This window comes from Mauremys reevesii, linkage group 6, assembly GCF_016161935.1.
Source record: "Mauremys reevesii isolate NIE-2019 linkage group 6, ASM1616193v1, whole genome shotgun sequence".
Taxonomy (NCBI): Eukaryota; Metazoa; Chordata; order Testudines; family Geoemydidae; genus Mauremys; species Mauremys reevesii.
In genome coordinates this window covers 85,510,825-85,534,876 of record NC_052628.1, presented here as the reverse complement: position 1 = coordinate 85,534,876, position 24,052 = coordinate 85,510,825, and the positions used below count along the sequence as shown (strand labels likewise).

At 40.9% G+C, this 24,052-nt stretch overlaps 1 protein-coding gene across 8 annotated transcripts in view; it reads right to left on the bottom strand.

Moving 5' to 3' along the window:
• AGTPBP1 (ATP/GTP binding carboxypeptidase 1) overlaps positions 1 to 24,052 on the bottom strand; it is a 127,351-nt gene that overhangs the window by 14,934 nt on the left and 88,365 nt on the right. For all 8 annotated transcript variants that reach the window (XM_039543046.1, XM_039543045.1, XM_039543047.1 and 5 more), the window contains one exon: positions 20,235 to 20,395. In XM_039543046.1, the coding sequence (XP_039398980.1) occupies positions 20,235 to 20,395 (161 nt within the window). The remainder of the gene's footprint in view (positions 1 to 20,234; positions 20,396 to 24,052) is intronic.

Sequence of the window (24,052 nt, the reverse complement as noted above, 5' to 3'; positions counted from 1 at the left end):
GGATTGCTTTCTTCTCTCAAAAGGATCATGTATTGGCTAATAAAAGAGGCAGCATGCCAGACAAAATGGACCAAGAGTATTCTTGTTGGGCATTTTCTGTGTTCCTAAGGATTAACCCACAATGCGTTGTTCCCACAAAGTGAGAAAGTTATGCTATTTCTTATAAAATACAGCACAAACTAATTCACAAGTCTGCATAAACTTAACCCACTCTTAGGAGCATTTGGAAATCCCCTTCTAAGCAACAAAGTTCTTTTTTCCACACACTAAATATATCTAATATAGCTCAAAGCACATGCAGCATTTATCTATTACTGGCCCTGCTTTACAACCAGTTTGAAGAATTCTGGCCCATCTTTGCCAACATTCTTTTGCTACCTCAGTGAACAAGTATGGCACCGGGTAAAGATGCAGCTAAAGAAAGTTCAGGCAAACCTCATGCTGCAGCCTGATCTCAAAAAGACATCCTGGATTTCCTTGGCTTTTGGGGGGGGAAAGTGCAGTGCAAGTCCAGCTATGTAAAGATTAAAAACTCAGTGCTTTTGTTTTCCAATATGAGTGTCCAAATTCAAAACAAATTTCTTGCATGCTGTGCTTGGTAGAAAGAAGTAGACAGTATGCTGCTGGCTATGGTGGCTTGGCTTTGTCCTGGCTTGCAGAGTAGGCAGCGGAAACCATCCTTTTCCACTTGAGGAGTTCAAAGGCATCCCTTTTGTCCTGGCACGATCTTGATGAAGTTTTCAAGCAGGCATTCTTTACTCTTTGACTGCACATTTTTAGGACGGGCTGCCATGGTCTCTTCCGCCATGGTAGGGCACATTCCCATACCACTCTGCCATGAAGCTCTAATGGTACCAGAGCTGTTGAAAGCCCAGCAACATATGGACCTTGGAAAACTTGAGAGTTGCCTTCTCTGGGACTTAGCACCCTCAGGAGCGATACATCAGCTAGAATCATCACTGCCTATCAATATAGCACTACTGACTTCACTATCCCTACAGTTATTACTGGGGACTCCCTACAATCTACCCCAGCCTTCATGGCTACATTCTCACCATGCTGATAACTGCTGCACAGCCCCATACCAAGCCTGACTTCATATCTGCATGAAGATCTTTATAGTAAAGTTTTAGGTAGTTTTGTCACTTATCTTTTCCTGTTTGCTAACCTTTTAAATCTAACATTTAACAATGTCTTTCTGACAGTTGATTAGTGGCCTTGGCTGAGGTATCCTTGAGGGGCACCTCCTGCAGGCCTGGCCTCGATTAGGAGAATGAAGAAACAGACAAGGAAGGACATGTTCATTCATCTGTTTGGGAGCGCTGAGGTCAGTACACAATGTAGCTAATGCTAAAATAGATATAGGATAAGGCTGTAAGTAGGATACCAGTACTGGGTATAATATTGAGAGGGGTGTATTTGCTTATAATAAGTATATAGGTAAGAGGTAGGGGTTGATTAAGGCTGTAACACAAGACCTACAGGCCCCAGGTCTGTAAGATATTTAGCTCAGCCGAACAGGGCCTTCGACCTGAATTAGGCTGCCATGAGCAGCTGACACATAAATAAACTTACAGCCACAAAAAAGTGTTCTGTTTCAGTAAGAACATGTGTTAATGCTGATATTTAAGAAATGTATATTGCAATGTACTAGCCAAAGCCAGCTAGAATATTCTTGAGATTTTTGCAGATATGGGGTGTCAGCAACATGCTAACCACAAGCTGTTTGGTGTCTGAGTAACGTAAACATTAATATTATAGGGGAATTAACAAGTTAGCCTATGAAAACTGGGGCGCCCCAAACGTAGTGGGGTGTGAAAGTATAGATAAGTACATGAATATGCATGAACCAAAATGGGTATCAGCATACCTCATTATAAAAGGTATTACCTGGCCTATGTGCCATGGGAGATATCAGGATGACTACCACTAGTGATGACAACGATGATGAAGATAATGACTGACACTCTGAGGTTCCCCAGCAGATGTGAGCGATACCAATCTAATATTGGTGGTAATCTTCCTGATGCTGTAGCCTCTCAGGAGACCAAACCCTTAGCTACCACTTAATGATCTGATTCTAAAAGATTAATCAATACACCAATCCATCAACTAGGCTACAAGCAGAAACTAGGGAATGCTCATTTGAGGAAAAAGACAGAAGGACCTAGAGGTGCACAGGAAACTGCACCAAGATATTATACAGCTCCTCAGACAGCAAACCCAAGTGCTACAAAGCTTTATGGAGCAAAACTCCCAAAGACTTACACACCAACAGCCATTTCACTGCATGTACATTTCTATCACCCTGGGACCTGGGCCATATTCGTTCCCTGACAACACAGCATGCCATAGTATCACTGAACCCAGTGGAAAACAAGAATTGCTATTTGTATTTATACACTGACCTGTGATTCATGCAGAAGCTATCAGCACCTTGCACTTTGTTCTTAAATGATTTACAAGTATTTTTGTTGTTTGTTGCTGCCCAGTAGTTTTACTTTGTGAAAATCCTGGTTTACATACTGTCTTACACAACAGACGTGACCACCCCCCACTAAATCTGATTCCCCTCATCAGAGTCATGAAATGTGTTAACAATTCATTGAAAATACATATACAAGCCAAGTGCAGTTTATCCAAGAAGAGACACAAACTAACAAAGCAACATGCTGCCTGATTATGACACACTGTCACTCTTAAGGCCTCCTTCAGCCTATAGCAGCTCAATGTGCTCAAGCGGCTAGTCATTCAAAAAAAATCCACATTTCCCCCTCTTTCCCCCACCCTGCCAAGAATATGCCCCCCTTTGCTGAGCAATTAGATAAAAAGCAATTAACTAATAGAAATATTTGGCTCACTGAGATCCAGACTACTCATGAGGTATCTCCAGAGTACTTTCAGTCTACCAAATGCACATTCAATAGTCATCCTGCAACTGTTTAGATGATAGTTAAGTCTTTCCTTCCTGTTGTCCAAGTGCCTAATGTATGGCTTCATGACCCAGGAAAACAAAGGATAGCCTGGGTCCCCAACAGTTTGCATTACAACCCCACTAATATAAATGTGCCATTTCAAGAAAAGTGGCCCTGCTTGCAGCTTTTCAAAAATCCTGTATCCCTAAAGATGCAAGCATCATGCACTTTCCCTGACCATCCAGAGATAACGTCAGTGATACATCCCTGGTGATCCATCACACTTTTGTAACTCGGGAAAAGTAACAGTTTTTGATTATGTACACAGAAGCAAAGTTGGGGGGGGGGAGAAGAGGCAAATCAGAATACGCATCCTGTCGCTCTACCACAATTTTTGAAGTCCATTGAACTGAAGCCCTTTCTTCTTTCCCGAACTTTGCTCAGACTCACAATCCTGGGCAGCAGGACATGCTCAACAGCCATGCACACCTGGATGACTACTGCCTCCCTCCATAGACTTGCCATTGTCAAACTGACTGTCAGCAATCAGGGCCAGCAATCCACAGCACAATCACTACCTGTTTCTCCACCGTCAAAGCAGCTCTCATTTTGACATCTCCATACAGGAAGGCTTAGGTGAGCTCAACATACTACTCCAGGCCTTCCATATCTGAAAGCTCTGCAGCCACTGATAATCCTCCCAGATATGCATCACAATCCAGTCCCACCTCTCGGTGCTCGTTTCATGAGCCCAGAAGCACTGCACTAATGCGCTAACAGCTGGCAATTTTCATTCACTATCCACATAATCCATGCTTTCTCAGTATTCTCATTTTCACTGCTCTAAGACCAGCCTCTGCGATAGTTAAAGTTCCACAAACACAGAACAATCAGGTTCACTGTCTCTAAAACAGACATGAGAACTCCACTGACCTGTTCAGCATCCATGATTCTGCTGAAATGGCAGAGAGATTAAAAACTGACACAAGGAAGAGCAGATTATGGGATGGAAGGGAGGAACAGTGGGAATTAAAAAAAAAAAAAAGAGTACCAAAAAAAAAAATCTAGGGTCTGAAACAGAGGGAATTGTGGGAACCCGACACCCCAAAGTTCCCACAATTCCTTGAGAGGAATGCTGCTGTCCCACAATGCACTGCAAAAGTGGCGCACAAGGCTGTGCACTGGATAGAGGCATGGGAAACATTGGGATGTCTATCCACAGAACATCATGTCTTGTGTTGATACAACCTCTTGCTGTGAGGATGCACGCACCAGCAAAGGCAGCCAAGTGTGCACATGCTCTAGTGAGGTTACCATGTCAGCAGCTTTACGTCGGCACAAATGTCTACACCAGAAAGTCTTCCCAGTAGCATGGCCCAACTGGACTGTTTTCTGATTTTTCTTTCCCTTAAGTTCTGGAATGATAAGTGTTTTATATTATTTGGAACGCTGATCAATATTTCCCCCTTTAAAAAGTTAATTGTGTATAGGAAGTGTAGTTGTGCTACCCTGCATTATCCAGGCAACATGTGGAGTAACCAATTCTTGTCCAGGCTCATAATTCCAGGAAAGTTAAATGGTGCATCACTAGTATTGAATATCACTTCCCTCCCTCTTCCTTACAGGGTCCATATATGATATGAATTTTGAATAATCAGAAGAAAACATTCACTATATTATGTCCTACACATTTGTAGTAGAAATCAGCTCCATAGGTCTTCTAGGTTGTAATGATTTTCAGCGTGTAAAAACTAGATTCCCTATGAATTAAACAGAAAGAATCAAATAATACACATCTGCAAAACAGCTTGTTCTCTCATGGGATGAAACTTAGCTGTAAGCTACAGTGAATAGGACTTGTTTCAGGGATCAATGCTACCCAATAAGGATCTGGATATGAATAGATTACTTTATCATCCTCCTCCTCCATGGATTACATACATTTTTATTCAATTTTATAACATTTCCTGTGACAAACTACATCAAGAGTGAAAATAGTTTGCAAACCTGCAAGTACTGGATGTCAAAGGAATTCCAAATGTAAATAAAACCAGTGAAACAAAAAAAGTGACAAAACTTGTTCAAACATTGCACTTATGGTTTTATAAGTATTTAGAACATTTCACTGTAAGCTGGTATGCAAACTCACCAACCGGGGAAGGAAAAATAAAGTTCCAACTACAGGTCTCTTCACATCCGTTTCTTCAGGTCTTGCTTTATTTCAAAAAAACCAACCAACTCAAAACCAGAATAAATCAACTCAAACTCCTGGGTAATAGACACCGAACACCTTTCCAGCTCAGCCAACTTGGGAGGATACAGGACACATCCATCCCCTATGACAGCCCCGTCTGTACCAGCTTCCCTTTTTCTTTTATAACCCCATCAGATCATCTAATCTGATGGGAACCTGGTAATCCTTTACATGCTGAAGGCACCTTTATACTTTGGCACACTCACAAAATGCTCTAAGAATCTGGAAACAAAAATCTTGACAATTACAGCAGAAGAGAAATTCTGTTATAATACTGAGGTCCAGGACTACATGGGGAGATACTTATGCCTGCACAGACTTCAGTGGGACAGTGTACAGGCTTAAGAGTCTTCCTGCATACAACATCCAGCAGAATTGGAGTAATAACTATTAGCTTTCCTCTAGTGTTCAGTTCTCCTTGAGAGTAATGAAGCATTCCATGTTTGGTATTTATTGGTCACAGACCTATAAAAAAAGTTTCTTTACTTGAAGCACAAATAATTTCTCTAGCTGTTTAAGGTAATAATGTTTGGCACTATCACTCAATCAAGATAACAAGTACCTTTTAATACTTCACCAAAATTAGTTCTAAGTCCTGTTAACTGATGATCAATGAGGACCTCTAGAGTCATTTTGATTAGTCAAATAGTAAAACAAAAAAAAAATAGACAAGAAATAGTGTCAAGAACTATAATTCAATTTCTATTCTCCTCCATGAACACATTACAGAAGTGTAATTTTTTTGAGAACTGAAGCGGTAAGGTGTTATGGAAGCAGCTATACTCTACCATCCCCCTTCCTACTCAATTCCACCTTTCAAATGCCCATGTCTTGCCCCATCCTTTCTACTTACACCAGTTGTGGGTGTGTTTGTCAGGTGAAGCTAGTGTAGGAGGAAACAAAGCATTCCCATATTCAAGAGAAAGTCTCTAATGTCTATTTCTGGCTGATTTTAAAGCCGCTTAGCTCCGTGTAACCTTAGATGACTAGGAAACCTGGTCCACAATCTCTTAATGAAGCCAAACAAATAACTTTATTAGTTGTGACCTGGGAAGTCAACCTCCTCTAGGGCTAAGATAAAATGCAAACTCAGTGATGTCTCAGATAGAATCTTAAACAATAAATGCAATCAATACAAATTATGTTGAATTATATGTGGTTGTTTTCTAGTGTGCACCATTGGGATTAATCTGGAACCACAAAAGCTATATCACTTACAGCCACAAATTTGATTCAAAATGCAATCCCACAAAGAGCTTTATCCTCTTATCTATCAAACTCTACTAGAAATATTTTAATCAAAGTTTGTTGCTAATGAATTTGAGATCAAAGTGATGCAACTGTGAAGGGAAATTTATTATGCAGTTTGTAATTTACACACTACCAAAAATTCCTTTAGAGTTCATTTCCAGACAAAAATTCTTTGGAATATTACTTAGGCCTACTGTACATGCTCAAGATAATTAAATGATTTCTCTAAGGCTCCCTTTGCCAAATACATGTGGCACAGAGTAGGATACGTCAATTTCAAAATATAAACTTCATTTTGTATGATGAATTTGCTGAGAGTAAAAACATGTCGAGCCCAGGAAAAGTGCTTCAACAAGGTGTAATGGACTATCATGGAGAACTGTTTGCAGTGCTGTTGTTGCCACCATGTTGGGCCCAGGATATTAGAGAGACAAGGTGGGTGAGGTAATATTTTACTGGACCAACTTCTGTTTAAGCTTTCAAGCTTACCCAGAGCTCTTCTTCAGGTCCTTGTCTCTTATTACTGAGAAGTAATCCAGACCACAGTCTGAGGCAATCAGTTCCATGGAAGAGGGCCAACAGTTGACAGGCAACAGACTTCCTACTGAGGGTTCCCAGGGGGTGAGGTATGTATGATTGAAGGCTGGAGTGGCGTTTTCCAGTGGAGCACATGGCAGAGAGATGTCTATTTGAGAGTAGGAAGCTGCTCTAGTTAGGTGGGGGCTGACAATTGCCATATGTAAGGAGAATATGCAGGAGGGACTATCCTAACAAAACACACTGACAAACCACAGATTCACCAGAAGGGGTGAGATCTGACAAGACTTTTGTTTGTTTTCAAAGATCTGTAACCACTGAGTGTTTTAAAAGTAAAGTTTCTGTGGTTAAGACATTCCTTTGCTAAGTCTGTGTTCCTTGCTCCACCTGCAATGTGTCCCAGAAGGAATTAAACTAGAAGGCTGGAGTGCCCACAGCCTAAATGAAGCTCTGAGGGTCCATGTGTAAGCAGCAACTGGAGAGGGACTCAGTAGGTCATAGACACTGATTTGGGGGGTCTAGGGCAGCTGGATGGTGGTTCCCCACATCCCAAAGAAAGGTAATAGACAATGTCTGATCCTGAGAGTGTGGCCTGTAGACCTTGAGCTAGAAACAGTGAATACACTCTACTCAGATGCAGTTGGCTTGGAAGCATGTGGGACTCTGAAATTGGGACCATATGCACAACAGACTGGTACCCATACAATGAGGAACCTGTAACAGGTAGTAACATTTGGAAACAGTTATGGTATCTAATAGTACCAATATGGTTAAAACAATCAATATCTCCATTGAAAAGAGTTTCAAGGAATAATTTGGCTGTGAAAACTTGTTCTGGGATAAAAGAAAATAGAGAATAGAGAATTTTTGACAGTTCTGGTAATATCTGATTTTTTTAATTTAAATTTTCAAGAGTAACTAGTGATTTTGGGGGCACAACCTGAGACACCTTAAAGGAGTTTAATTTGCAGAAGGCTAGTACACAGCACATTCTGAAGTCAGGACCCTTTCTGAAAATCAGGCATCCCAAAACTTAGGCAAAGTCAGTAGTGATTTTTTAACATTTAGGGACAAAAGTTTAAGAATATTATTGACTAAAACCTGGGGGGTGGGACAGACAACTGCATCATTTAATATAGAAAAGTAGGTTTCAGCAAATATATAATTTTAAGAACAGAAAGAGACCATTAAAACCATCTAGTTTGTCCTTCTGCATAACACTGGTCACAGAATTTTACCCAGTGTTTTCACTTAGAACTGCTTTGTGGTTCAGAACTCCTGCTTACTTTTAAAAATCAGATCCTAAAGCTCTGTCACAGGGATGGATCTACCTGTTTTGAGCAACTATGACATTTATTTCAAGCTTTTATGTGCCATATCCGCAACTGATGTAAATCAATATAGCTTCATTGAAGTTAATGGAGCTACACCTATTTACATCAGCTGAGGTTCTAGTCCATATACATATGCATCCTTCCGCCAACAATCAGCTCTGACCATTTGTTCCATACATTCTATACCAAAAGCATAGGCCATAAGTGAAGCTTTGCATATCCCTGAAGTTCTCTATTTAGATTTATTTAAAAATACATCCACCTGGAACTCTTGGAACAAGTATAAAATATTAGGGCTATTGATTAATCGCAGTTAACTCACGCAATTAACTAAAAAAAATTAATCGTGATTAATTGCACTGTTAAACAATAGACTACCAATTGAAATTTAATAAATATTTTGGATGTTTTCTACATTTTCAAATATATTGATTTCAATTACAACATAGAATACAAAGTGTAAGTGCTCACTTTATTTTTATTACAAATATTTGGACTGTAAAAACAAAATAAATAGTATTTTTCAATTCATCTAATACAAAGTACTATAGTGCAATCTCTATCATGAATGTGAACTTACAAGTGTAGAATTATGTACAAAAAAATAACTGCACTCAAAAATAAAACATAAAACTTTCGAGCCTACAAGTCCAATCAATCCTACTTCAGCCAATCACTAAAACAAAGAAGTTTGGTTAAAATTTGCAGGAGATACTGCTGCCCACTTCTTGTTTATAATGTCACCTGAAAGTGAGAAAAGGAATTCGCATGGCACTTTTGTAGGTGGTGTTGCAAGGTATTTACATGTCTGATATACTAAACATTTGTATGCCCCTTCATTCTTTGGCCACCATTCCAGAGGACATGATTCCATACTGATGCTCGTTAAAAAAAATAATGTGTTAATTACATTTGTGACTGAATTCTTTGGGGGAGAATTGTGTCTCCCCTGTTCTGTTTTACCTGCATTCTGCCATATATTTCGTCTCAGATGATGAACTAGCACATCTTCGTTTTAAGAACTCTTTCACAGCAGATTTGACAAAGTGCAAAGAAGGTACCAATGTGAGATTTCTAAAAATAGCTACAGCACTCGACCCAAGGTTTAAAAATCTGAAGTGCTGTCCAAAATCTGAGAGGGATGAGGTGTGGAGCATGCTTGCAGAAGACTTAAAAGAACAACATTCGGATATGGAAACTACAGAACCTGAACCACCAAAAAAGAAAATCATCCTTCTGCTGGTGGCATCTGACTCAGATGATGAAAATGAACATGCGTTGGTGTCCTGGGATCTCACCCCCACTTTGAGCTTGTGGGTTCAAAGATGGGGACCCGACTTGGTTTCCCTCTAAACTAAAATCCTAGTTTAGATCTAGTAAGCTGCCACCACTCAATCAGGGAATGTGGATTGAGACACAGTCCTTCCCCAAAATCCTAGGGGATTCCAAGAGCCCCAAATCCATGGAGTTCTTACACCCAGGAGAAATAAACCATTCCCCCTGCTTCCTCCCCCCTCCCTTTTCCTAGGAGAGATACCGGGATCTAACTACAGAGGGATACCTCCCCCTTCTCTTTCCCTGAGAATCCACCCAAGGAAAGACCAAACAAGTCCTTAATAGAAAAGAGTTTATTAAAGACTAAAAAGAAAATACAGAATCTCTATGAGTCCAAGCTGGCCACTCATAGGGTATAACCTTGCTAAGTTCTGGAGAGAATCCCCCCTCCCCCTTTCTCAGTAAAAAGCAATATCAGCAAACAGGAATAAAGCATTTCCTTTAGCAAACACACAATTGCAAATATAGAAATCAAATCATAAGACTAATTCGCCTTTCTAATTAATACTCACTATTAATTAGTAGAAACTACTCCAGGAGAACTTGGAGACATGACTGTCTCTCTTAGATTCAAAAAGAGTTCTAACAAAGAACCCAGACAAAGGCTTCCCTCCACAGAGATTTGAAATTATCTCGTCTCTGATTGGTCCTTTGATCAGGTGGTCACCAGGTACTGCATGTTAACCCTTTACAGGTAAAACAGACTTTAACCCTTAACTATCTGTTTATGACAGTTGGTCTGCTCTACTTTGGATCATTATCGAGCAGAACCCATCATCATCAGCATGGACACATGTCCTCTGGAATGGTGGTTGAAGCATGAAGGGACATGCGCTAAATATTCACATCTGGCACGTAAGGCTACAACAGTGCCATATGAACGCCTGTTTTCACTTTCAGGTGATACTGTAAACAAGAAGCGGGTTGCAGTATCTCCTGCAAATTTTAACCAAACTTCTTTGTCTGAGTGATTGGCTGAAGTAGAATTGAGTGGACTTGTAGGCTCTGAAGTTTTATGTTTTATTTTTGAATGCAGTTATTTTTGTACATAATTCTACATTTGTAAGTTCAACTTTCATGATAAAGAGACTGCACTACAGTACTTGTATTACATGAATTGAAAAATACTATTTCTTTTGTTTTTTACACTACAAATACTTGTAATCAAAAATAAATATAAAGTGAGCATTGTACACTCTGTATTCTGTGTTGTAATTGAAATATATTTATTTGAAAATGTAGAAAACATCCAAAAATATTTAAATAAATGGTATTCTATTATTGTTTAACAGCACAATGAATAGCGATTCATTTTTTTAATTGCTTGACAACCCTATAAAATATTAAACATATTATAACCAATGTACAAAATATCAAATCCTCTCAAATCAGGACTCTCTCCACACTATAAGAACCCACTCAGTTTTTCCCCAAAAAACCTGTGAAAAGAGAGGAGTTTTGCAGAGTGACCTGAAGATCAACAAATTTAGCCTCTGAAACAGCAGCGGGGGAAGCAAGTTCCAGAGTCGAGCTCCCTTCACTAAAAAGGCCTAAACCACTTTTCATTTAAATCAGGATGTTAGCTTGAGTGCCTCAGCTGACCTCAGTGTCATTGTATCACATAGGTTTTTTTTCTTTACAGCAGACTTAACTGCATTCAGTCATCCATACACCTCTATCAGTGCCATACAGGGAGACAACACCTCACCCTGTGGCCTGGTCTACACTACGCGTTTAAACCGATTTTAGGAGCGTTAAACCGATTTAACGCCGCACCCGTCCACACTAAGAGGCCCATTATATCGATATAAAGGGCTCTTTAAACCGGTTTCTGTACTCCTCCCCAACGAGAGGAGTAGCGCTAATATCGGTATTACCATATCAGATTAGGGTTAGTGTGGCCGCAAATCGACGGTATTAGCCTCCGGGCAGTATCCCACAGTGCACCACTGTGACCGCTCTGGACAGCAATCTGAACTCAGATGCAGTGGCCAGGTAGACAGGAAAAGACCCGCAAACTTTTGAATATCATTTCCTGTTTGCCCAGCGTGGAGCTCTGATCAGCACGGGTGGCGATGCAGTCCCAAATCCAAAAAGAGCTCCAGCATGAACCGTACGGATGTGATCGCTGTATGGGCAGACAAATCTATTCTATCAGAGCTTTGTTACAGAAGATGAAATTCCAAACCATTTTTAAAAAATCTCCAGACAGAGGCCACAGCAGGGACTCAACACACTGCTGCGTGACAAGCGTAACGGAAAGCCAAAGAATCAAATGGACGCTCATGGAGGGAGGGAGGGAGGGGGACTGAGGACTCAAGCTATCCCACAGTTCCTGCAGTCTCCGAAAAGCATTTGCATTCTTGGCTGAGCTCCCAATGCCTGTAGGGTCAAACACATTGTCCGGGGTGGTTCAGGGCATAGCTTGTCAATTTACCCCCCCTCTGCAGCGCTGCTGTGTAGCGCTGCAGAATCGCCTCTGTCAGCGGCATCTAGTACACATACAGTGACAGTGACAAAAGGCAAAACAGGCTCCATGGTTGCCATGCTATGGCGTCTGCCAGGGCAATCCAGGGAAAAAGGGCGCGAAATGATTGTCTGCCGTTGCTTTCCCAAAGGAAGGAGTGACTGACAACATTTACCCAGAACCACCCGCGACAATGATTTTTGCCGCATCAGGCACTGGGATCTCAACCCAGAATTCCAAGTGGCGGGGGAGACTGCAGGACCTATCGGATAGCTACGGAATAGCTACCCACAGTGCAACGCTCCAGAAATCGATGCTAGCCTCGGACCGTGGACGCACACCACCGAATTATTGTGCTTAGTGTGGCCGCGTGCACTCGATTTTATACAATCTGTTTTACTAAACCGGTTTATGTAAAATCGGAATAATCCCGTAGTGTAGACGTACCCTGTGTTACAAGGCAGACCCTAAGCTGCGAACCATTTAACACCTTGTTAGCCTAGTTTGAAGGTTGTTAGCCAATGTATGTAGGTTACACACACACACACACTGCATTAATATGTATTATGCCCATTGCATTATAATGCATGTGGGGGGGGGTGGGTAATCATGCTAAACTGTACTGTGATTATTCTTGCACTCCTAAGCTAAGGCATACATCCTACGATGCCCAGGGACAAGAATAGCTTAAGCAAATACAACACCTGCCAAAAACTAGATGGACTAGTCTTAAGGTGCAACGTCGTGTACGTATGAATAATATAAATGTATGAATGTTCTCTGTTAGGGAGTATCTTCATGCCTTTTAGCATTTGGAATTTAATATTCAAAACAAAAGATCAGAAAGTACAGGGAGGCACCAAAGACAAAACTGGCACAATCTGGCCAATTAAACTTTAAGCATGGTGAACAGCGTTCCGTAACTTGTAAACAGCCATCTATAAAATGTCGAGTTTAAGAGGGCTTTTGGGAAGCACATCTTCTGTGTAAGGTGAATCAAACCTATTGCGAGACTGCCTCCTGTGAAGGACTGGCAATGGATTAACACTCTTTCCTGTACTGTATTGCTTTATCTTTAGCCAATAAATCTGGCTGAGTTTGGTTATTTAGTCTCTTGAACATTCTTAATATTGAACCACAAGTATAGTCAATTAGTTGGCTATGCCTTTTTGTCATTTAAAGCTAAATGAAGATAGAAAAATGCAAGGTTTTAAAAGAACTTTCCTTTCTCCACTTTTCTTACCATGCATATCTTGAGAATAGTTATTTTGTAATTAATGGCTGCTTTCATTTGACTCATGCTTTTCTATATCATTTTAGTTCATTTCAGTTCCTCTTCTGATTAGTATTTGCTATATCTAAAACAAAGCATGTGTGTTCTCTCAGTTAAACCGCCTCCCACAACTCCTGGAGTGAGCAAACAAATTGCCCCATAACACCCTGCGAGTGCAAGTGTAGAGCAACAGAGTTGTGTTGCTATACACTTTGGAATATGCACCCAGATAACTGTGTTGCTTGTCACAGTCAGATACAGAGCCAGTGCAGGTGGTACTACTTGGGGAATTCTGCACAGAATTGATGTCCCCCACAGATTTCTTTGCTTTCCCGCAGAAAAATGCCTTTCTGATTGGAAAGCAAAAGGAAGCCACAAGAGTAGTCATGTAACCCCCGCCCCCCAGCAGTATGTTTCGGGTGCCCAACGCAGCTGGTAGAGAGCTAAATCACTGTGGGGCAGGAGGCAGGACTAGGGCTCTTACCCTGTGCCAGCTCCTCAGCTGCAGGGGGAGGGATCACTCTACAGGGAGTTGATCCCTCATCTGCCCAACCCCTGTAATTACAGACCCCCCTCATACCCAGACCCTCCTGCCAAGCTTCACCCCCCCTGCACTCAGAACCTCTCTGATGAGCCCCATTTCCCCTGCACCTGGACCACCCTGACAAGCCACCCGCACCCTCACCATACCAAGCCCCAACCAGCTGCATCTGGATCCCCACCCCACTGAGTTCCACTCCCCCAGCATCTGGACCCCACCACTGAGTCCTCCACACCCAGACCCCCTGCCGAGCTCTATCCCACCCCCACACACCCAGACACCCCTTTTGCTAAGCCCCAACCACCTTCATCTGGACCCCCTTGTAGAGTCCCATTACCATGGCACCAAGAACCCCGCAACAAGCCCCTGTGCATCTCGATCCACTGCGCACGCGGATCCCCCACTGAGCCTCGCACACCCAGATTGCCGCACACAGAACCCTTTTCAACCCATACCTGGATACCCCCCATTAAGCCCCTCCACACTTGGATCCTGCCTTGCTAAGCCTGCCTGCCCGCACCTGGGACAGAGGGGCAGGGCTCTAGGGTATTTCTGGGGCAGGCCAGGTCCTTGCGCTGTGTCAGGGTTGGGTGCAGCTTCACCGCTGAGTCCATGTCCCGGGGGAAGCTGCACAGTGATCTCCCACCTCTGCGCAATCAGTGGCCTGTGCTCCCCAATGCCATGCTGGAGCCTCCACATTTATTTGACAAATAAAATGTGCAGAATTTTACAGAATTTTAAAATACTGTGTGCAGAATTTTTATTTTTTTGGTGCAGAATGCTCTCAGGAATAAGGTGGAGGAAGTGACAGTACAGTACATGGGGTCACATACTCATAAATTAGACTATCACAGGTTAACTAACCTTGCAATTTTTTACCCCATGGTTAACATGCAGTGAAAACATATGCAAAGAATCATTTCAGATGTTTTAGAGGTTACAGCCAACACACTCAATTGCACTTTTAATCTCCTGAAAATCTTACAAGATGTTTTCTGTAGAAATTATGTCAGTTATAAATAGAGTGAACACTTAAAATTAAGTAGAATAAATAAAGACATCCCAAACATAAAAACATTACTGTTTCATTTTATTGAAGAGGTTTATCTTTCTTTAATTATCTCCTGATTTAAATGCACTCTGTTCAAAGGAAAGTAAACCTCAAACTTCTAACAGGTTGTATTTATGGTAGTTTTAATGATGTAACTGTACAATAACTAGAAACTGACAGATTGTAAATATCATTTGCCACTCTGTGGGTTTACATGGATGAAGACTAAATGACCTTTCCATTGACCTACTGTTCTAATGTGTTTTGTAGCTGCAATTAACTCTATTCTTCAGGTCATGCAATTGTGTCCTAACCCTTTCTCTGTGTTACGCAATTAAGCAAACATGATGGAAGACATGATTTATATTGTTTCTGTAAATTTAAAATCTTATTAAGTTTAAATTGTTTAAACAAACAAGAACTGTATTTTGTTGACAATAACATGCAGTCCTCCACTGGCTTGATCCCCAAAGGGAGGTTGGGGAGGGCAGGCGGTTTCCATCACAAGGGTGAATTCCCTCCCTCTTCACCAGCCTGCAAGAGATCTTGATGGCACAGAAAAAGCATTGTGCACTAGCCAGGAAGACACTGAACTTCTGTGGCTTCTCACTTTGCTGACTATTTCTTTATTTGATCCTTATTCTCTTCCCTTTTTGTGTTTCTGTCTTTTTGGACACTGCTATTACTGTTAATATTATGGTCATGCCTAGGGATCCCAACTGAAATCAAGGCCACGTCGTGGTGGCCACTATACAAACAATACTGTATAAAGAGAAAGTCTATAAATTTAATATTTAAATAGATATGGCAGAATTATTCAGTGGAGCACATTGCCTTTGTTCTCTTGTGTTCCCTCTACACTCACTCTTGGTCAGCACATACACTCCCATTGGTTCAGATACCAACTATAGTGAATCCTGTGCAAAAAATTATATTAGGCAATCTCCTGTTTTAATAGACTATTCAGTACTGTTGGGGACACTGGAGCACAGTTCTACTTCATCTCAATTTGATGTCCACTCCTAGCAAATCACCAGTTTTTGTCAGTCCTAAGTAGTTATGTAAGAGATATCACTGCAGATGAGTCCCAAACCAAATCTATTGCTTTCCCCCCGTCTAGTCTGTCATCTCCAAATGTTTCTCCGACATCTTTTTTTGGACATTGCAGTACATCATCAAATTCACTCTCCCTGAAACTGAACACCCCTTTTCTCCTTATCACTCTTTTCTACCTCCCTTCTCTACCACTCTAGACAGCTTTGCTATCCCTCCTGCCTCTCACGCTTGAAACTTCTATGTAATAGCCTTTGGTTTCTCCCTTTATCTTCTGCTAAGTCTTTTTAATGAAGTCCACCAAGTCCACCCTTCCTCTTCACTGTTCCCACTGCTAAAACCCTCACCCACAACTTGGTACTCTATCACCTTGCTAATATAGCATTCTTCCTGACCTGCTCTTTTACATCTCTCCCTTCTCCAGTCTATTCACAATGGCACTGATAATGCCATCTTCTGCTCCTGTCACCTGACACTCCTTATTGTTTACTCTCTCTACTTTATGCCTTCTATCAAGCTGGCCCCTAGAATATTAGTCTCCCATTCCCTGGGGACCTATCACCTCTCTTCTCCTTCCAAATATTTCCCCCCAATAATCCTTCTTTTCTTTTCCTAATCTCTCCTTGTTGTCAATGACCTGACATCCTTGGTCTCATCCACCTCAAACTGTAACCACTTTGAGCGAGCTAAGAGGAAGGTTTTACATTGCTTCTGCAGAGTCATACTGTAGAATATCATGTATCTTATGATCCGTGGAACTGTTTAAGGCCATGAACAGGTAAGTGGCATGCACAAACTGACCATTGGTCTGACCACTTCAAATCACAGTTAAGAAAAGCCTGTCCTTCCACTACCTGTCTTCAGTCCCTCTTTACCTCAGCAAAGTACATAAATTCTCCGAATCATAGAATTCAAGATCAGAAGGGACCACTATGATCATCCAGTCTGACCTCCTGCAAGATGCAGGCCACATAAGCCGATCCACCCACTCCTGAACTAATTCTCTCCCTTGACTCTGCTGTTGAATGCTCCAAATCATGATTTAAAGACTTCAAGTAGCAGATAATCCACCAGCAAGCGACCCCTGCCCCATGCTTCGGAGGAAGGCGAAAAACCTCCAGGGCCACTGCCAATCTACCCTGGAGGAAAATTCCTTCCCGACCCCAAATATGGCGATCAGCTGAACCCCGAGCATGTGGGCAAGACTCTCCAGCCAGACCCTCTGGAAAAGGCTAACAATATTCCAACATTGACCCTTTGTACTAATTACCAGTGTGGCACGTTATTGACCTATTGACTAAACCCGTTATCCTATCATACCATCCCCTCCATAAACTTATCCAGATAAGAGAAGGGAGGGTCTGTTTGAATCGGAGAGGCAATATAATCAGAGAATAACAGTCGCTTTTAAGTTTGCCTCCTTTGTTCCTTCATATAACTAGCTTCAGATTCCACTGTAAATTTAGCAAACAAATGAAATCTTCAGTTAGCAGTTTGGTAATAGTAAACTGATAAAAAATTGAGAAAGACTATCCCTCTTGAAATCATTGCCTTCACCTCAGGTGTCTAACATGTCTAGTCAGAGATAACCCTGCAACTATTGCAAAAAGCATTTTTTTAAAGCCCAAGCACTTTGAGATGCACCATTCTGATACTTTGAATAGAACTGAAACCTTAGACGAACTAAAAACATTGAAAATTACTACAAAACTATTAATAGCCATTATATAACTTACTATTTATTTTTTAAAAAGGCATCAATCAAAACAAGGGATGAAAAGCAATATTTTGTGACTGCTTTTGCTTAGCAGGTGGAGAAAGACCATTAATGGGGAAAAGTATTTTTTAACCCATGATCCATACACATAACTCCTAATAGTTTATTGCTTTAAATAATTCCATTGATGGTGAGGTATAGCATACAAACTCCTATAAGAGGGATCTGCAGAGAATATTTCACGAAGGAAAATGCACCTCAAAGCTCTAGAGTACCAGACTACTCATAAATGCTTTTTCTTCACACATTTATTAACGGTTACTCAAAGTGACATCATTTACACGTCAATGATTTAAACTGGTTATAAGGTTATTGTTACTTTAGGATTGTGTAAGTACTGATTATATTCAAACAAAACTACATTTTTAAAACAGAGTAAAACAACAGAAGTTTTACAATACATGAACTAAACGCCACACATACTTCCATACAGGGCCGGCTCCAGGCACCAGCCAAGCAAGCTCGTGCTTGGGACGGCAGATTCCAAGGGGCACCATTCCGGCCAATCGCTTCGGCCGCCCCCGCAGGTTTTTTTCTTTTTGCTTCACTGCTCCAGCCGCCCTGTAGGGGGCAGCAGCGCAGAGGAGGGGAGCACCGTGCTGGGAGCAGTGCCAGGTTTGTAGCAAGCCCGGCAGGGCAGCCCGCGTCCTTCCCTGCCCGCCGACCGGAGCAGCGCGGAGCCCTCCTGGCAGGTGGCGCGGTGAGCGCGCTGCTGAAGGAAGCCCTGGCCGCCCCACTTCTCTCTCTCCCCCCCACTGCCCGGGGCACATCTGCAGGGCCGGGAGTTCCCCTGCACCCGTGCTCTGTCCGCCCCGCAGGTTTTGTTTGTTTGTTTTCCCCTTCGCTGCTCCGGCCGGCCCGCAGGTTTGTTTGTTTCCCCTCTCGCCATTCGCTGCTCCGGTCGGCCTGCAGGTTTTTTTGCTTGGGGCGGCAAAAAAGTCAGAGCCAGCCCCGCTTCCATATGAAAACCTCTTCCACGGATTTCCTGTGCAACTGTGGGTAAAACATCACTTAACCCCTATGTTTCAGTTTACCCATCTGTAAAATGGTTGTAATTATAAAATATGTCCCTAGCTCAAAGGGATATTGCAGGATTTAAACTGTAAACCACTTTGAGACCCCTGAATAAAAACCACTAGGTAAGTAGCAATTACAGCTTTTGTGAAAGCTGTAATTAATGTTAATATATTTCTATTATAATCTCTTTTCATGAAAAAAAGTATTGTTTGGGATAAAGCTTTCCAAAATATTTTCCTCAGAGCTGAAGCTGAGAATAGAAAGTTTGAGGAAACTCCATTTAGTGGTTTCTGAATTATGGGAAGATAAGAGGAGGGGAAGACAGACATTTTCAAATAAAAAGAAATGAATCTAATCAAACTCCAGACTTTTCTTAACAAATTTATTAGACAACCTCCAAAACTAGTTTGTCTCTAGTAATCCATGCTACAATTGGGGATGGGAGGAAGGAAGAATTTAAAAGCTACTCTTTATTTATAATGAGCATACTCAATGGGCATTTGCTAAGACTGTTAGCAAAGTCAGAATAGCATTTCACCTGTGTGCCCTAATTAAGGGATGGAAGATCTGCACCTTCCCCCTACAGAGATTGTCAGGCACAAAGGCTGTTACTATGACAGTTTGCTTACAGAAAACTGCAAGCCTCTTATTGAAATATATCCAACAAGATTCTTCTAGTGACTGTCCCAATACCAGGGACAGGGGGAAAAATCATTGTGAGGGAGAGGCACAGATCTACTTTCTATAGGTTTTTGCCACATTTTTGCTGTACTCTGCAATATTTTTGTTTAAAACTGAAAGTAAGTGTGTGTCTCTCTCTTGCAAAGAGAAACCAGCTCAATGTAAGCCACTAATACCATTCTGGCAACCCAACCTTAGATGGAATTGTCTAGTGTCAAAACACAAAACAGCAGAATTGTGAAGTTCACTTCCCTTATGCTAATTCACTTCAATAAAATATCAATTATAGCACCTCCACTGAACTGTAGAAACATTCCTGGGTTTTATCCATTAACACTTCCACACAGACCTCTTATTGATAATAAACAACGATTGAAGCATACAGTCCCAAGGTGGATTAGACTTAGGGAACCAAATCCTCCACTGGGGTAAACTGGCACAGAAGTCAATGGAGCTGTACAAGTTTACACCAACAAATCTGGCTCATAATTACCAATTTGTTTTTTTGTTCAATAAGCTTTCTGATATTCCAGTTTGCTTCAAATGTAGTCATCAGTTAAACCTATTTTTTACAATGTGAAATAATAAAACCTTTCAACATTTAATAATGTACATGACACTTGTGACAATAAGACATTCTAAACATTTTTAAAACCTTCATTTGTGTAAGCTTTTACCTGATTTTTTAATGTTTTAGACACTGTCTGGATAATTTATTTCTTTGGAAAGACAAATGCATTTCTTTTACCTTGTTACTTTACAGCTTGATTCAATCAACTCATTTTCAATGTCAAGGAGGCTAGAAGGCAGATTGAATTCCAGTGGAGAGGTCAGTCTTTTCAAACGCAGTAAGCCAACACAGAATTTGGCTCCCATCTCTTCCAGTTCTCGTGTCCCTATCTGTAACCCCTATGCATGAAATAAAAGACAGATATACTCTATTAGCTTATAACCACATTCCAGTATTCTTTGCTCCAAATTAGCTGTGAAATGCAGACAAGAATTTTTATATAAATGCTTAGAAAGCAGGAATTTACAAAACTAAAAGGTAAATTTTCATCTTAGATAGAACGGTCATTTCTAGAAGACTTCAGTATCTCAGAAGTATATTCTGCTCTCTGTGCCGGAGCTTAATTCCCATCAATGCAAATGGGGGTTACACATGTTGCACTGAAGAGAGATCATAGATTCCTAAATCACAGTTTATCAGTCTTTTGTAATTCATTAGTGGAAAGGAAGAACAGTTGAATATTAAGTCATTTTTCACAGAAACTGAATTTACAGTATTTAAATTTTAATATAAAAAATTTCTTCAGGAAGTTCTGTCAGAATGAAAAAAAATGAGTATATTCCGGGTGTATAAAATTCAGTTAAATACACCAATTTGTTTAAAAACTAATTTACAAAATTATTTCTTACCAAGAATGAATGAATAAATAATTCATTTTAATAATTCATGAATAAGAATGAATAAAAACTATAATATTTAACTCTTTCATAGAGCAGTATTGCACAGTTGCTAAACTCTGAAATTTTTCAGTCCAAAGTTATTGCTACAGTGAATACTCTTGATTTCTAGGAAGTGATGGACTCAAAAGTCTGCTTCAGTCAGCAAAGATTACTTCGATCCATCAGCATCCATGTGAAACACAGTTTAGTTTAGTTAAGGATGCAGGGAAATAAATGTCTGTTCTGCAATCTGATCTTTTGAATTTTTGCAATTGCTATTACATATAATTCTTACAATCAGGGCTTTGGAGTAGAGCCCGGAGCTGGAGCTGGAGCGCGGATCGACTCCGGAGCAGTGGAGCTGCAGGTTTTTGCCTCGAGCTGGAGCTCCAAAGCCCTGCTTATAATCATTATCGAGTTTCTTTTCAAACCCAGGCTCAGCTGTTTGGAGGTAATTTTGGACGTGTAGAATTTGGGCTAGATGAAGTCTTACACTGTATTCCATTCTTTATAAATGTATATTTTTTTCTTTCAAATGTGGTATTTAATGTGCTGGATGAATTTTTCTTTGCTATAACTAAGGTGGAGACTGCTTTGGATGAATAACCCTTTTTACTTTGTTGTTGGCACTCAGATTTCAAGCAACTGGTTTCAAGATACCAGGGGCCAGGAAGAGGATTGCCTTTGGCAGAGAAGAGTCTTTCTATAATGGTATGTTCACCGGGGGTTCCATTGCCATGTCAAATACTGGAAAACAAGGGGCTCCTGGAGCAGTCAGATAGTATTTCTAGGTCATGTGCTCTCCCTCCCACCCCCACTGTTCTCAGAACCTTAGTCAGAATAGGTTGATGTAAGATACGAGCATCTTCAAGAGCTTAACTTGGGTGCCATTCATATAGAAGTACTTCTATTGTTCAAAGAATCTTTGCCTCTTCTTTAAAAGCCTTCCATTTTCTGAGTTTGTATCATGACTCCCAGACCTTAAGAATTTTATACCAATAATAGTGAAGCCATATTCCTGAGAGAGTGTTTATGATCTGTCAATTGTATTTGCCAGTATGAAAAGGAGTAGTGTCTGTAATTCAGATTAAATTACCTTTTTAGAATGTCTTGAAGTTACTGAAGGCAGGTAGTTTTCCCTCTTGCTATTGCTTAAATAACCATCTTACACAGTGGCTCTTTGAATAGCTTTCATCCAGAGCATTCAGACATGGTCATTAGTTGCTTTGCCTGGGCATTCATTTTCCATGCCCAGATAACTCTAGCAATATCTGTGACCGTGGATCTAGCTACACACTGCAGAGAATTCACTGAATCAGCTAAAACAAGGTTGTCTCCAGATACACTTCTCTCAAGAATTATTTCAACTTCAGATAAGAAAGCTTCAAATAAAATGGACTTGACTTCCTTCCTGACTGAGGATTCCACCTTCCTATCAGTGAGGTTTCAGAGTAAAAATTCATATTGTGATGGGATACCCATCTTCTTTACCAAGGAGTCTACTTCTGCATCATCCCTGGCAAGGATACTCCATCTTTTCCCTCAACACAGGGTAGAATTTTTGAATGCGCCTCTTTAAGCTTTGATAGATACTCACATTTGAATTTGGTGATGCTTCTAAAGTTATGAGAGGAGGAAGATCATACTTTTCAGATATTTGAGGGAATGTTTCTGCCTTTTGGTCTGAGCTGTCAAGATCTTTCCTCTTTTTAGGAAGATAATTTCCTTTTTCAGCACTGATACATTTGGAGAATACATTGGGATACATTTGGAGAATTTTCTATATGTTTCTACCACTACTTCATTCATCTGAAATCCTGACTGTGACATTGCAGTCTATATGGTTTTATAAAAATATGCTAATGAGTGAATATATTGCAACTGGAGTATGCTTCATGCAAAATGTCTCTTGTAAGGTATCATTACAAAGCTTATAATCTACTGAGTGTGACCATCCTATTTGTATAAATGGACCACGCTTGTATCTGAAACTAGAAATATGAAATATAACTCTGAAGGCCTATTGTAATTATGCAAAGTGTGGGCCATTAATGGTGGTTTGAAATCTTGACGACTCATTAACCAGGACAATTGTCTGCAGATAACTGTTTTACCTGTAAGTCTTCCTGTATACGTATGTGCTGGCAAGTGGGCAATGAAGTCATGTGATCATGTCACCTGAACTGGTATCCATTTTTAACCTGGTGTCTTTTCATTGAGAAGGAGGGGGTGGGAACCCAGAGAGGGACAAAGGATTCCCGCCTTATGCAAAAGATATATAAAGAGGTGGAACAGAAGAAGGGGTGGAGTCATCATGAAGAATTCCCTAGCTACCACCTGAGCTGGAACAAGAGCTGTACCAGGGGAAAGAATTGTGCCCAGGCTTGGAAGGTGTCCAGTCTGAGGGAAAAACTTACTGAAGCATCTCTGAGGGTGAGATTATCTGTATTCAGTTTGATTAGATATAGATTTGCACATTTTATTTCATTTTGCTTGGTGACTTTGTTCTGTCTGTTATTCCTTGGAACCACTTAAATTCAGACTTTCTGTATTTTTACTTATTAATTAACTCAGAGTATGTATTAATACCTGGGGGAGCAAACAACTGTGCATCTCTCTCTATCGGTGCTATAGAGGGTGAACTATTTAGGAGTTTACCCTGTATAAGCTTTATACAGAGTAAAACGGATTTATTTGAGTTTAGACCCCATTGGGAGTTGGGCATTTGAGTGTTAAAGACAGGAACACTTCTGTTAGCTGCTTTCAGGTAAACCTGCAGCTTTGGTGCAAGCAATTCAGACCCTGGGTCTTTGCTGGAGCAGACAGGAGTGTCTGGCTCAGCAAGACAGGGTGCTGAGGCCCCGAGCTGGCAGGGAAGGCAGGGATAGAAGTAATCTTGGCACATTGGGTGGCAGCTCCCAAGGGCGGGTTCTGTGATCCAACCCGTCACACTGACATCACTAGTTTCTCAGTAGAAGACAAGTTAGATGAGGAACACACTTTCTGTACTTTTTCTTGGAAGACTTTTGCCTCTTTCTTGTTCTATCAATTGATCTAAAGCTGCCAGATGAATCTCATTATTTCCTTCTCATTATGAGAGTGTGGGCATTTCTATAG